We start from the raw sequence: 14,242 nt of genomic DNA on the forward strand, positions 1-14,242 counted from the left end.
TTTCTATAGATTTTTTCATGCTAAAACACACACACACACACACACACACACACACACAAACAAATGAAAACAAAACACACAACAGTCCTCCCACACTCATGCATTTTCCATACTGTAAGATGTTTTTCACTCTTTATGACAAGACTTCTGCCTTTAGACTGAATACATTAATTACAGACAAGAGCAACAAACATTGTGAAAAGCTGCCTGCTGTAGTAAACAGTGTCCTCTGTGAGCTCTGCTGTGCATCACATCTAAGCTAAACGTCCTCTAAACTTTTCCGCTTTTTTTTAGAAATCTGTATAGACATCTGTATAAAATGTTGAAATGATGGTCCAACTATAAAAAGCATGGCATATTCAATTCATCCATCTTATTTGTGGAGGCAGAAAGGTGTGCAAGGTATCCCGAACTGCCTCATCACGGCTTTGTCCTCCAGCTCTTTCTGGGGGATCCAGAGGCGTTCCCAGACCAAGTGCAATGTGCTTTCCCTCCAGCATGTTCTGGACCTTTCCAGGGTCTTTTACAAGTTGGACTTGCACAGATTACTCCCACAGGGAGTCTGGCATCTGGTTTGGATGCACTTCAGCTGGCATTGTAAGCAAAAGGCCGGCGTTTCACTCAGAGCTCTTTTTAAGATGTCCCAATACTCTGCAATAGAAGCTTGTTTCTGCCACATAAACTCACTGTTTCATCAATCTGCTTGTTAATTTCCTGCTACACCTGACCCATATGCATGAGCAAGACCCATGCTCACTCAGGATAGCAATTTGCTCTCAACTAAGAGGAAGGTGACTCTTATGGGTTAAGACGTGAAGGTTTTCACTTCCATCCAATCACCACTTCACACTTTGCTAAAAACCTCTCCAGCCCAGCTACCTGAAGAAAGTGTTGGCATTGTACATTTCTGTAAACCATGGATATGTTACAGCTGTACGTTTCATACACATAATATCAGCATTTCTAAAATGACATTGTTTTGATTAATGGTTACATTCAGACGTGGAGGAGATTATGAATGGCAGCAACCTCGGCGAGACGACTGCCAAGCTGCAGCCTACTGTTTGAGACTTACAAACAACAAAACATATAGTTTTTTTGTGATACCTTTGCAGCATTTTCAGCAGCACTAGTGCCACCAAAACTGTGTGTTTTTTGGCAAAACATCTGCTGCAATTTCAGCGGCGATTGTGCCACCAAAACTATGTTTTTACCAAAACATGATCTTTTCCTAGAATTAGCCAAGTGACTTTTGTGCTTAACATAACCACTTTAACAACAACGTTGTTAATCTACTACATACTAATGTACAAATGTTTCATATCCATGGTTTGCAGAAACGTACAATGCCATCATTTATTCTGGTGATTGGTTTTGGAGTTCAACATGCAGTTTTCTTTGACTACAAACCAGAGCGTCCTGTCAAGCATCCTGGCTGGAAACATCTTTTCCTTGAAAGGCTAAATAGTGTCATACTGATAACTGGAGCCAACACCCAACTTTATGAGCCCTTAAAACCTGCAACAAACCTGAAGAGCCCTGTCAGTCAACACCATTAATATCTAGACCTTTCAGCTCATCCAGCGCCACCACTACAGAGCTGTATGACAAACACGGTGACTTCCAAGAGCAAAGGGCATGTCAGGCGGGATCAGCTCTTCAAAGTGTTTCATTATCCTCAGTCAAGGTCAGCAGAGAACGGCTGAGAAAAGCGTGGGCAAGCTTGTGATTCATGTAAACACAGTGAGTGAGAAGAATCTGGACTGTAAATGTGAGGATTCTTCCCCAACATGAATCACAAATCTTATATCAAAGGACACAACGTCAGCAATCAAGATCAGAAAGATTTTTAAAAAACAGGGGTCAGAAATGCCTGTTTTGTCTGCATATGCCCTTCACAGTTTGAAGAAGTCGAAGAAAACTAATGTCATCTAGTGATCTGCTGTACTGAAATGATGGACTTCTTTGAATTATATTTACACTAAGTGCTTTCCTTGGAAATGCGGGGGTTTTAACTTGGTAGGATCTTTCTATGACTCACTGTGTTCCTGACAAGAGTCATTACTGCTGACTTTGGCTAAACACTGGTTTTGTGCTCAGTATTAATCCCTCAAGTCAACACTCACCCAAGTGTGGTGTGTGAGGACGTTTAATTAAGAATCAAACTGCTAAATTATATACTAAATATGCGTAGCCTGAGACTCTATGGACAGTGGCCAGCGTCCAATCCACCACCTACTAAAAGCTTAATCATCTATAAAGAGCTTAGATCATATTTTCCACTACTGTAAGATTACCACAAAGTAAAATGACACATTTTGGTGAAAAATCATCCATTTTGTTGTGGGAACAGAAATGTGCATGAACACATATCCTGGTTTTAAGAAACCTAACCACACTTATTTTGAAAAGAGTGCGGTGCTGTGACATGATCCACAGTTTTGCTCACAGAAAAGACTTTTTTTCTGAAGGTTTTATTGTCCCAAATCCTCCACAATGATTCATGTTTCTCTGTTATTATAGCAGGCTTTTATATTGTTTTCAGCGCTGCGACTGTAGCTGACAAAAAAAAAAAGAAATTTAATTCATAACTTTCTAAAACGGCTTCAACAAAACAATGAAAATGACAATAACATGATGGTAGAATTTATTGTAGGATTCTAGTTTTAGATAAACGTACCAAATAACTGATAACTTAAGACTTGTTTCCACCAAGCAGTGCAGTTGAGGTCGATTTATTTCCCATTACAACAGTTTCCACTGTAAAAAGTTGTCGATGGTACCAATAAAACCATTCCAGAAATCCTGTTTTATCATCACCCCTCTGTTCAAGTATCATGCACAATAATCCATTACTAAAAGGTGGAGCTAGAAACACTCCAGCCTGTTATTTTTCATTCTGAAAATGTAGGCATGCAGCCCCCTTTCTGTAGACTATCAGCGAGGTGCTGACGTTCCTCGGCATCTTCTGCAAAGAGGAAATACAGCCAGAGCTGGACAGAGCAGTGACACAGCTGTTACTATCCAGTAATAACTACCTACATTTAAGAAGTAGTGTTTTCTGTGGAAAAACTAAACAGATCTGGGGTTTAGGTACGTGTCCATCTACCTCTACCTTTTATTTAAAATATTAAATCAACCTGCCCCGCACCATAAACATCTCCTTTATTTCTGTCATATCTCTTTGCTTTCCTCTGTTTGACATCATTATAATGAATTTATTGTTTTTAGTTTTGGACCATAGCCAGGACAAACAAGCAACATGAAGATGTCAACCTTGGTTTTGGAAAACTGTGTATTTTTCCCTATTTTTTCGAACAAATCATTTTTCAAAAAACACGATAATCAGAGTAACTGTTAGTTGTGACCCTATTGTAATAAAGATTCCTTTTTTCCCTTTATTTTGAGACTTATTTTTACTTATCTCACTTTATTTCCCTCACTTCCTTTCCGACGCACGACTGGTTCCTTCCACTCTTTGTTCACTCCTCATTAACCAGACTGAGTTCACCTGTTCACTCCCTGTTTAAACCCCGCACTCCCTTTCACTCCCTCCGTCTTGATCGCCACACGGGGCGGCAGTGCTGGTAAGCAGAGTTTCTTTCTCTTTCCTCTTTACTTCCTCCCGTGCAAGATTAGTTTAACACTGAAAACTTAATTTATCCTTATAAAGATATAATTTTATTTGATTTGACTCAAGTTCTAACTTTCTTTCAGATTCACTGAAACCCATGCGTGTTTGCTTCTCCAATTATGTTTAATTACAATTTGAGTTTTGGAAAATTAATCCTTTGCGTGAAAAGAAAACCTTGGCCCATGCCCATGATATTACACCTCTCCTGAAACCACCCCCTCCTCTACACTTAGTCAGTTCATAACAAAATCCTCCAATGACCTCCATGGTGGTGCCAAACACGGCTGTTGGTTAACGGAGAATCTCATGCAACGCCGCAGGCCTCTGTTTCATCGGGACACAATTAAGCAAAGGACGGCGTCACAGTGAGCTGTCATTACAGTACACAACCAACTTTATGCCAACTGACGCACCAGGGATATTGTTTCCAGAGGTAATTCCAAAGTCATAGCCAGCTGGATGGCTGCCTGTGGATTTCCAGAGGCTTTGTCCTCCCATTTTTTTTCTACAAAAGTTTCCTCAGATCTCTGTGGGTTGTATGAGATAAAGATCTGGTGATGCAAAATTAGAAGGAGAAGGGAGGACAAGTTCAGGCAAGTCAGTGGAGGGAAACTAAAAAGCAGAACCTACAAGTAATCCACTTTAATGTAGACAAACAGGAAAACATCTACTCTGACGCTTTTCCCTATATCAGACTTTCACGATCTGGTTAGAACAAATTGATTTGTTACATGATATTCACACCATATACACATGTGGTGAACACACAATACACAAGCTTGCATGTGCACCCATGCACCCATGCACACATCTACACCCACATGACTCAGTCAAGTCACTTCGAAGCATAATTTCTAGGTTTCATGAAACTCAATCCCTGGAAAGAGGAAAAAGTTTGACTTTGTGGGTGAGATACACAGACTGTCATGATGTGTAATGAAACTGAAGTTGTGTCTCTCTCTGAAGAGATAATCTCTGCTGTGAGTATAGACAGTACAGACAGGCGATCTGGAAGCTCTGCACAGTTTCACAACAGTTCTGCTACTGCGTGGAAGTCTAGCGGCCATTCACTTAATCTGCCATACATTTTCATGATTAATCGATTGTTCTCTACAGAGTCAGACAATAGTGAGAAATCTTAATTTCACAATTTCCTAATGACCAAATGAAACAGCTTAACATGTTTTGTTCAACCAACAGTTCCAGACCTGAAAATATTAAGTTAACTATCAAATAAGTTAAAGAAAAGCAAAAAATGTCACATTTCAGAAGGTGAAATCAGGAAATTCTTGTTTCCTGTTTTTTTAAGTGTTAAGCTGAAAGCAGAGTTGCCAAAAAATCTCAAATAGGCATGCACTTACCCAATATGCATACTGGAAATACAGCAAAATCACCCATGATTAGACTTGAAGTGTTATATTTCAACAAAGCAGTCCCAATGAAAACTCTGCAGTGACATTTGCAAATTATCCAGATGTACTGGAATTCCAAAATGTCATTTTTCAATGCTTTAAGCAGCACAGATGAAATCTGATTCAGCTCAAACGTGCTGGGCTTGTGTAGCAAGAAAAACCGCAGAGGCTGACATTTCAAAATGCATGATTTGATGTGAAAAACTGTGTCTTTTCATTGGTTTAATTCTGGTTACCAGAGCCGCCTTAAATAACCCAAAAAACTAAAACAGTAGAATATTTTTATTTAAAAAACAGCTATAGTATAGAGCCTTAGGTGAAGTAGGATTTTTATTAACATTAGCTGTAGAAACACAACGGTTTCCTGGTTGCCCCAAAGAGAAAAGATTTTGTTTGTTATTAGTGGTGTAACGATAGTGATCTGAATCAATACATTGATTCAAAAATCAACAATCCAATATCATTAATGCAAAGTGAAAACATCAATACATGTCTTCATCTTCATTTTGAAACTCCCATGCCAATCTGTATCACAATATTGTCTCATATCGATATCTCGTATTGTGACGAAACTTGTGATTTACACATTTATTTTTCATGTCATTGAGGTGAGCCAGAAGATAAAGTCCGTCTCATGTTTTACAGCTAATTATATGAACATTTAAAGGCTGTTCTTTTAAGTCAAACGGCCACATTTCTGACGAGCTCTTCTGGATGAATGACTATAATACAACACAAGGGAACCTTTTGTGTGGCTGATTTTTTTTGCACAGCTTGGGACAAAAGACAAAGTTATTTGTTTGCAACGTAACTTAAGCAGTTATTTTCAAGGGTGACAAAGTGTCAGTACTTTTTGGTGTCCACATGAGCTGGGCACTTTTATGTGCATGACACAATAAATAAACTGCGTACAACCAGGAAATCTCACTAGCACATCTTAGTTTTGAGACCTTTTACTTGTTTTGGAAGAATTCTGCAGACCTCGAACATCAAATATTAACATCAAAAACTTAAAAACTTGCCACAGACCAACAGCCACCTTGATGTCACTGTCTGTCCACCTCTTTGCTGGCTCGTCTGCCTCACTTTGAGTCTGTCTTTCTCATGTCTCCTTCTGTTGCATTTCCTGTGTCTCTCTTGGTTGATTTAATTCTGTTTCTGCTTCAGCTGACTGGGGCCCATATGCTCAGAGCTTTAGTTGTGGTATGCAACGAGAGCCAAATTAACGCTGCATGTTGCCATATGAGAGACTCAAGTACAACAAGTAACACAGAACAGATGGACACCAGAGTCTGGTTGTTGGAAAAGTATTTTCCACTGATGTTGCAAACTCCTCTCTTACTGTCAGTGAGAGAGAAAAAAGAAAAACCCAGCAGAGAGAAGAACACGTGAAAATCAATGCAAATAAAAGAATGTATGAGAATTTCTTTGAATGCATTTGACTTCAACTCACTCTCAGTCTGTTTAATGACACTTTTTTTTGCTCAAAGCTCAAGATAAAGTGACCCCAATGGGACAGAAATGCTGAGACAAAGCTTTTTACTATATGTATCTCAACACACATAAAGATGTGTGAGAGAGCACAAACATATACAGGCAGAGAAGGACCGACTCCAAGAGCAACATGATACATAGTCGTAGGCACATTTACACACAAGCATGAAATGAAACCATGTGGGAAAGATTAAGGCTTGAAGGGCTGGAACAAACACATGCAAAAGCACAAACACACACACAGCTGAGATGAGATGAGAGGGGTGTGATTAAGATGAAGTCTACAGGAGGTCTGAGGAAACTTATCCGCCATCAGAGTGCAGCAGTCTGTGGGAACTGACTCTGGGAGACAGAATACCACGATTTTCCTGGCAAGACGCTAACCTTGTCTGTAACCTTGACTACCGTTCGTCAGATGAAAGGAAAAGTAGAGCTCGGTGTTGCAGGAATGACTACTTCAGTGAAGAGAAACTGAGGAAGGTTACAAGATAATGCCAAGACTTACGGAAAACTGCAAGTTAAAGGAGAAGTGTGTAAATTTAGGGGGATTTGATGGTAGTCAACAACATGCTCACTCCTTTTCTCTGTAAGTTAATGTGTGCTCACCTTTTTCGTTTTTTTTCCAGACATTCAGGTTTTTAACGTCAGCTGAATGACCCATAGAGGTCTCTTCCTTTCCAAAACAAACAGACGGTGATTTAAACTGATCAAAAACTAAATAAAACAGTTTTAGTATAAAAATCCATGTATTTCCAACACACTTTGACATGTTGCTGCAGGCTGCTGGTCCAACAAATGCTAATTTGAAGACACCTTTTTTATCCAATAACGTAAGATCCAGATGTTAATGAGGTTTTCACCGAAAGCTGAGTTATCCACAAAGGTAGCATGCACTCTGAAACTAACAGATCAAATGACTTTAACCACTAGAAACACTAAATGAAGCACTTTCACACAACAAATAAGTCTAACTCTGGCACTGCTCATTGCAGTCGGGCTTACTACTACAGGGGCCGACGTAAAAACAGATTTATTATATCACATTTCTGCCAATATATCCCCCCTAAATCTTAAACACTGGTCATTTAAGATACTGAAAAGTAGGTGATATCCCAGAACACAGGCTGCTGTCTTCTCAGCGTCTTGTGGTGTTAATTAAAAATAATCTAAAATAACACAGAGACAGGAGAGCTAATTGTTTATGGGTCACGGTGTCAGTTTGTCCTCATACTTGAGAAGACAAAACAGAGACAGGACAGAGAATTTAAAGCCTCAGACAAAACTGAGGACACTTTGGAGACATCTGCTTCTTTCAGCTGACATAACAAGATTCACTTCTGCAATACAAAAAGGGTTACATTGCCTTGGCTTAGCTATCTTGTCATTCCATCTGCAAAAAAACTAAAAAAAGGGCCTAAAACTTGCTTATATCACTGCCAGTTTTAGAACCATGTACAATAAGTTCCCACTATTAAGCAGAACGCTGCAGCAGAAATGTCCTTTGCAAATGTTAAAATTTAAATCTTACACTTTGCCAGAAACGTGAGCTGGCCAGAGGGACGGCGGAGCAGCATTCATGACGTAGTCGCCTGGTGTGAGTAAGCTGAATGTGAGCACCTTCACGTAACCCCCTCAGAGTGAGGAGAGACTGCACTTCACCCAGTAAAACTCAGACTCGTCCATTACAACATAAAGGGAAAGGCACTAAGTTAAGGGCTTACTAACCTCAGAAGATTCATGTGCCAGGTTTAGCATAGCAGCTTAATAATCCTCATATATTAAAGCTCTGGCCTTTTTACAAAATGTATTTTTATGTAACAGTTTGCTTTAGTTCTGCAGCTGTTGGTTAGTAATTTTTTCTCCAACCCTTTCTCATCACACAGATGATCATTCTCGTGATTTGTTCACAGGGTTGGACAAGACAAACAGTCATTCACACTTAGACTACAAAGATCACAAAAAATACATGAGAGCAGTTTGGCAGTCATTGCTGGTCATTTTCCAGTTTTTTCCCCCTTAATGTGTTTTCTCCACTGTCTGTGGGAGCAGGGAGTTATTGTTTAGTGCATTCCTGAGGTAACTGGCATGCTTTCACCTGCCCAGGTTACCAGAATGAAGCAGGTTAAACTTGTGTTTGGACTGACATCAGTACTGCATCAAAAACCTGGCTCAACTTTTACCCTGACAGGGCGCTTCACTTTAACTGGAGCTTTCTCACGCGAATGCATTATCAGTTTCCATGTGGCTTCCTCTTTTGTGCGGAATGAGCACACTGATATTACTGTGTTTCTCACACAGAAAGACACACACACAGACGAAAATAAAAATACATATGAGCACGGCCCGAGGATCATTATCTTCTGTGCAGTCAAGATATGTGTGCAATGTGCAGGCATGCATGCTCACACACCTACACAGAATGAGCCCACAGATGTGTGAGATCTCAATTTACCTCCACAAAAAAGAAACAAAATATATAACTCAGCAACCCCTAATGTGTGTGTTCATATGACTTCTTTCACGATGTGAACCGATGCGCTTTTTCTTGTGTATGTTGAAAAAAAATGTGTGCATGCAAGTCCACAGCTCTCCTTCCTTTTAAGGCCATTCTCTGGGCCTTAACTCTCTGCCCTGCCAAGATTACACACACACGCACACACACACACACACACACACACACACACACACACACACACACACACACACAGAGAGAGTAAGAAGGGAAGCACTCAGAGCACCAATGCAGTTGGTGAACTAATGCAGTATTGCAATCAGTCAGGAAAATCCTGCCAGTGCCTTCCCATTTTGATCAAATGTGCATGCACGTACACACACACACACACACACACACACACACACACACACAGACACACAGCTCTGGCTCTATCATCAACTGAATTACCTCACGCACATGGTTAGGCCTGCAGCTGGCTGAAGAGTTGAGGGCTGCTAAATATATATACGAGCACACACATACACCGAGAGACACGCAGGCATGCAATGTCTTTTTCATTGACCTCTGTTTGTGCCAGAATACACACTTGCACACACCCTGAAGAGACTTGAACTCTGCTGTTTTATACTGTAGATGGCGGCGGCAAGGACAGCAGTCAACTCAGCTACTCTGATTACTGGTTTGGGGAACTTGGAGGACTGGGTGTGCAAGCACATGCAGCCTTGCAGCTGGCCTCATCTGGAAATATTGCAGGCTTTTATGCCATGAGGTCTTGTGTGGGGAGCCAAGCATGCATATTAGAAAAAAAGACATCCTGCTGTGCTGTGAGGAGCTGTCAAGCAAAGGACAAGAAGTAGGCACTCTTCAGAGCTGTCTTTTTCTTAACTTTAAAAAATTAAAGTTACTCAAACAAAGAATGTGACAATTTTATAAATTCTGATTTTTCAATTGAGGTATTAATCATTAAGTGATAAGTAGAAAAGTTGCAACTGGCTGAAGCAAACCCCAAACAGGAAATGGAGTTGGAGGCATATTGAGTAAAAGAAGAATGCGCTTTATGTTACAGATTCTTGGAGGTAATTGAGAACCAAATTGCCACACTGGGCAAATGCTGTGCTCCATTAATGCATGAAAATGAATGTATTATAAAGAAATGTGTGACAGTTATCAGCGAGGCGCAAGCTGATTAAATCTGAACGAACAGTAACTCCATTTCCTAAAGCGTCTTTAACTAGGTTAAAGGGCAAACTATCTCTCATCCTATCTTAAAGGGTTATCAGTGTGAAACAAATGTACTCTGCACGCAAGGCAAGAGCAGGCGTGATGCTCTGATTAGTTTTCATTAATCTAAAGTTGTGACAGACCAGTAATGTCACTCCTTGGCTTTTTCAGCTTGTTCAACGCTGATGCCTGCTCAACATCACAGCACACTCTGTAGCTGGAGTTAAAAAACCAAACCAATCACTCGAGTTAAGGATGTGATGACCATCAATAAAACACACCGTTTTCTGAGACAAAGCCGAAAGTCATCACAGCCTTAGTGTTGTTTTGTCATGTGGCAAAATGTGCACCAAAAGGAGCTTCTCAGATGCGGCAAAATATCATTTATGAAAACAAAACAAACACAGAGAAAAGAGATAATTTGAAAAAGGAGGGGGGGAAACCCCTGCGACTAAAACAGCTGAAACAGGAAATGACTGTGCTTGTGTGTGTGTGTTCATTTAGAGTTTGTACGTGCATTTGTGACACAGCCTGGCAAACTGACATTATCCAACCCTTTAAAAAGGTTTCTGTGGCTTTCCATCTTATTGATGATCACAAACAGATCTACTGAATTATCTGTCATGCACAGATATGAAACACGAGCCAAGTACTCTGCCAGCTGTTGAATGCTTATGTGGTGTGATTTCTGAGAAGACGCTCCACAAACATTTGCAAGAACTGCACACAAATGCAGTCCTCTGAAAGTAGGCATCTGGTCTACCAAGAACAGTTACCGAGGAACTTTCAGCCATCGATCACATACTATATACCTGCAGTTACATATAGCTGCTTGTTACAGCCTAAAATAAAATAAAATAATAATCGAAAATAAATCATTAAATGTTGCGTTTATAGTACATTAGGGATGCTAATAATTAACGTTGTGACTGTTAACCAACAATACAAATTTCAACCAGTTAACACTATCAGTTAAATGGTTAAAATTTACATATTAAATATAAATTACTGGAGTTCTCTCCCGGCACAGAGCTTATACTCCCGTAGCAGTGGGGTCATGATTTAGGGAAAAAAAGCCCCCTTGAAAAAAATAAAATAAAAAGACACTCAGTGAAGCAATGTGTTTCATTAACTTGATTTTAAATGGTAATCTCCCCAAAATGTCAGTTAATGGTTAATGATCAGTGAACAAGGGTTTTCAATTCGTCTATACAAGTATCCCAGTATACATGTTGGGGTTGTGTGTTCACTTTACATTATTAATTTAAAAAATCACAAATAAAAACATCATTATGGCTCTATAGGGACTGGCTTTGACGCTCTGCTACAGTAATACTCAACTTACAGCCCGAGGACCAAATCTGGCTCCCCAATCATCCTCTTATACGCAATAAAAATAAAGTGTTTCACACTGGGAATTGTTTTTGTGCTTAAAGTATACACAAGGCGCCAGACTGCATAAAACAGCATCAATATAGAGCTTGCTCATCAAAAAAAAGTGCCAGTAGAGGATCCCGTGCTCTCCCTAACAGAAGTCCCAGCTGAGCCTCTAATGTCCCAAAATCCTACAAACATGTATGGGCCTGTCATTTTGCAAAACTGTCCCACAAGCAAAGCAAAGAGAGTATCCCTGCTCTACTACTTAATGTCAATTCTAAAAAAAAAATACTGCTGCCACTTCTGAAGTAAAACTGCTGCATTGCAAAATAAAGGCTGACATCCACTTTGCACCTCTGGACACACCCTAAATGAAACGTTCCACATTTTGATACATTTTGGTATTTTTGGTACTTTTTCTAAATAAAAAGTCCCAGCATGGACTTGACAAATTTCAACCATCACTAGCCATCACTAACTTCCTCTCTCCTTCCATTTCACATGTTATCACATTTTGTTTGAGCCAAAAAAGTATACTGAAATCCAGTGCAATGAATGTGTGGGTCGTACTGTGTATTATAAAGTTTGGTGAATATATAATTACCACAGTAATGCTCATAATGTGTTCATGTATGCAATAACTGCGTGGTTTATATGAAATGTGTGTATAAAGGGAAGCATGAGTAAATGTTTCTACCTTTGGAGGATCATAGAGCTCCAACTGGTACCTCTCCCCTCCTCCTCTTCCTCCTCCTCCTCCTCCTCCAACTTGAGTGTCCTTGATCCTCCTGACCAGCAGGCGGCAGCGTTGCCAGCGCGGCTGAGAGTCTGAGATAGTGTCATCCACCAGCAAGTACCTCAGTTGGCCCTCTTTACAGCAGCCGCTCACCTCTAACCTCCTCTGCCTCATGCTTCCGGTGCGTAATGAACGGATACGATCCAGGAAGTGAGAGGCTACCCCGGCCACAGAGATGTTTGACGAGGTTGGTTGCGTGGCTTCAGAGTTCAGACAGGAGGACGAGGAGGAGGTGGACACTTCCTCATTTGTGGAGGAAATCCCGCCCACTCTGTCACCATTATTTGGGAGATTGTTGTTGTTGGAGGGGTTGGGGTTGCTAGGAGACAGGTCCTGGGATGAGGAGGGGCTGGGCAGTTTCTTGAGAAGCCGTCTTACGGTTTGCCGGATTTGGCTGACGGAGAAATGTGTGACGTCAGCGTGTGTGGGGTTAGAATTTGAGGAGTCAGAGGAGTACCGTTCAGATATCTGACGACGATCAGTGCCAGAGATCTCCTCGCTGCTATGGCTACGAATCAGCAGCGACCCGCTGCCGATGCTCCGAGGCGACCCTCTGAGCACCACGGGGTTCCCCGATGAGGGGTTTCCTGCAGCACATCGCAGCGGCTGCTCCTGTTCCCGGCTCACCACCACCGGCTCCACTTTCGGTGACACCACAGTAAAGAGAGCGGCTCCTCCGCTCTGTCGGCCTGCCTCCCGATAGTCCTGCACCCCAGAAAAAGATGTGATCCGCAATCGACCAATCACAGCCTGCGATGGAAGAGGCGGGGCCACTGGAGTGGTGGAGGAAGCGCTAGCGGTGGAGCATGTGTTCTGGCTGAGTGGAGTGCCATCTTTGTCGACCTCGCAGCAGAAGTGCTGCTGGAAGAGGTCGGTGAACTGCTTGGAAAAGGTCTCCGGTGGGAGCACGTCATGTTGTGGCCGCTCTCTGGCGAAGCTCCGGTAGTGTCCAGCCAGCTGCCGGGCTGTGGCGATGGCGTGTAGCTCGCAGAATTCCCTCCAGCCTCTCGGGGGCGCTGCCACGCCTGGGCCTCCTCCTGCTGTTGTGGCGGTGTTGACTGGATGGATAGTGTTACCATTCATTGCAGTAACCAGAGCGGCTGAGAATCACTGCTGCGAGAAAAAGACAAATGAAAAGGGACAGAAAAAGAGAAATGTATGATTGGAGAGGGGGTGGGGGTCAAGGGGTTGATTTGGAGACAAGAGTGGAGGGTATGGAAAAGAAGAAGGAAAAAAAAGATGAATGAGGGACAAACAAAGGAGAGATATGGAAATGTAATTAGAGGCAAATCAAGATAATGTGGAGTGTTGTGCAAGATCTGGAGCTCTAAAGATGGAACTGGCAAAACAGTTGGAGCGTTTCTTTAAACTACTTGAAAGTTTGAAACCGTTTAAACGTTGAGGAAGGACGGCCAAAAGTCTGATTTTATCTGCACTCAATCTCAAACAGCCCAAATTGGATTACATGGGCCTGCAAAGAATCTCTGGCAATCAACCAGTCATAGAGTATCTTAATAGATAAGGACTGCCGCAGTTCACTAAAAGGACAATTGGTAACCATTCAATTTGTAGGAAAACAGTCAATTGAATCAGGGGCAAAGACACTATAAGTGCATATTTGTGAGGAAAACTTTAGGACATGTTAAGGTCTGGAAGTGGAGAGACAAAAATGACTAGAGTGGAGTCAATAAAAATGACTAAATCACTTCGAAATTGCACAGATATGGATGACAGAGCCTGGAGTGTTTGAAATGAATGAAAGCAGCAATAAGTCATTCGGACAGAGGCTGAATGAGGCCCTGACTTGAGGAAGTATGGTTAGAAAATTTCTCAATCAACCACACTGCCTGCTC

At 41.4% G+C, this 14,242-nt stretch overlaps 1 protein-coding gene across 3 annotated transcripts in view; it reads right to left on the reverse strand.

Moving 5' to 3' along the window:
* Positions 1 to 14,242, reverse strand: part of sh2b3 (SH2B adaptor protein 3) — a 67,982-nt gene that overhangs the window by 30,666 nt on the left and 23,074 nt on the right. For 2 of the 3 annotated variants that reach the window (XM_042487672.1, XM_042487673.1), the window contains exon 2: positions 12,291 to 13,502. In XM_042487672.1, the coding sequence (XP_042343606.1) occupies positions 12,291 to 13,472 (1,182 nt within the window). In that variant the 5' untranslated portion in view covers positions 13,473 to 13,502. The remainder of the gene's footprint in view (positions 1 to 12,290; positions 13,503 to 14,242) is intronic. The other variant, XM_042487671.1, reaches the window with a different exon arrangement.

The sequence above is a fragment of the Plectropomus leopardus genome, chromosome 6 (genome assembly GCF_008729295.1).
Source record: "Plectropomus leopardus isolate mb chromosome 6, YSFRI_Pleo_2.0, whole genome shotgun sequence".
Taxonomy (NCBI): domain Eukaryota; kingdom Metazoa; phylum Chordata; class Actinopteri; order Perciformes; family Serranidae; genus Plectropomus; species Plectropomus leopardus.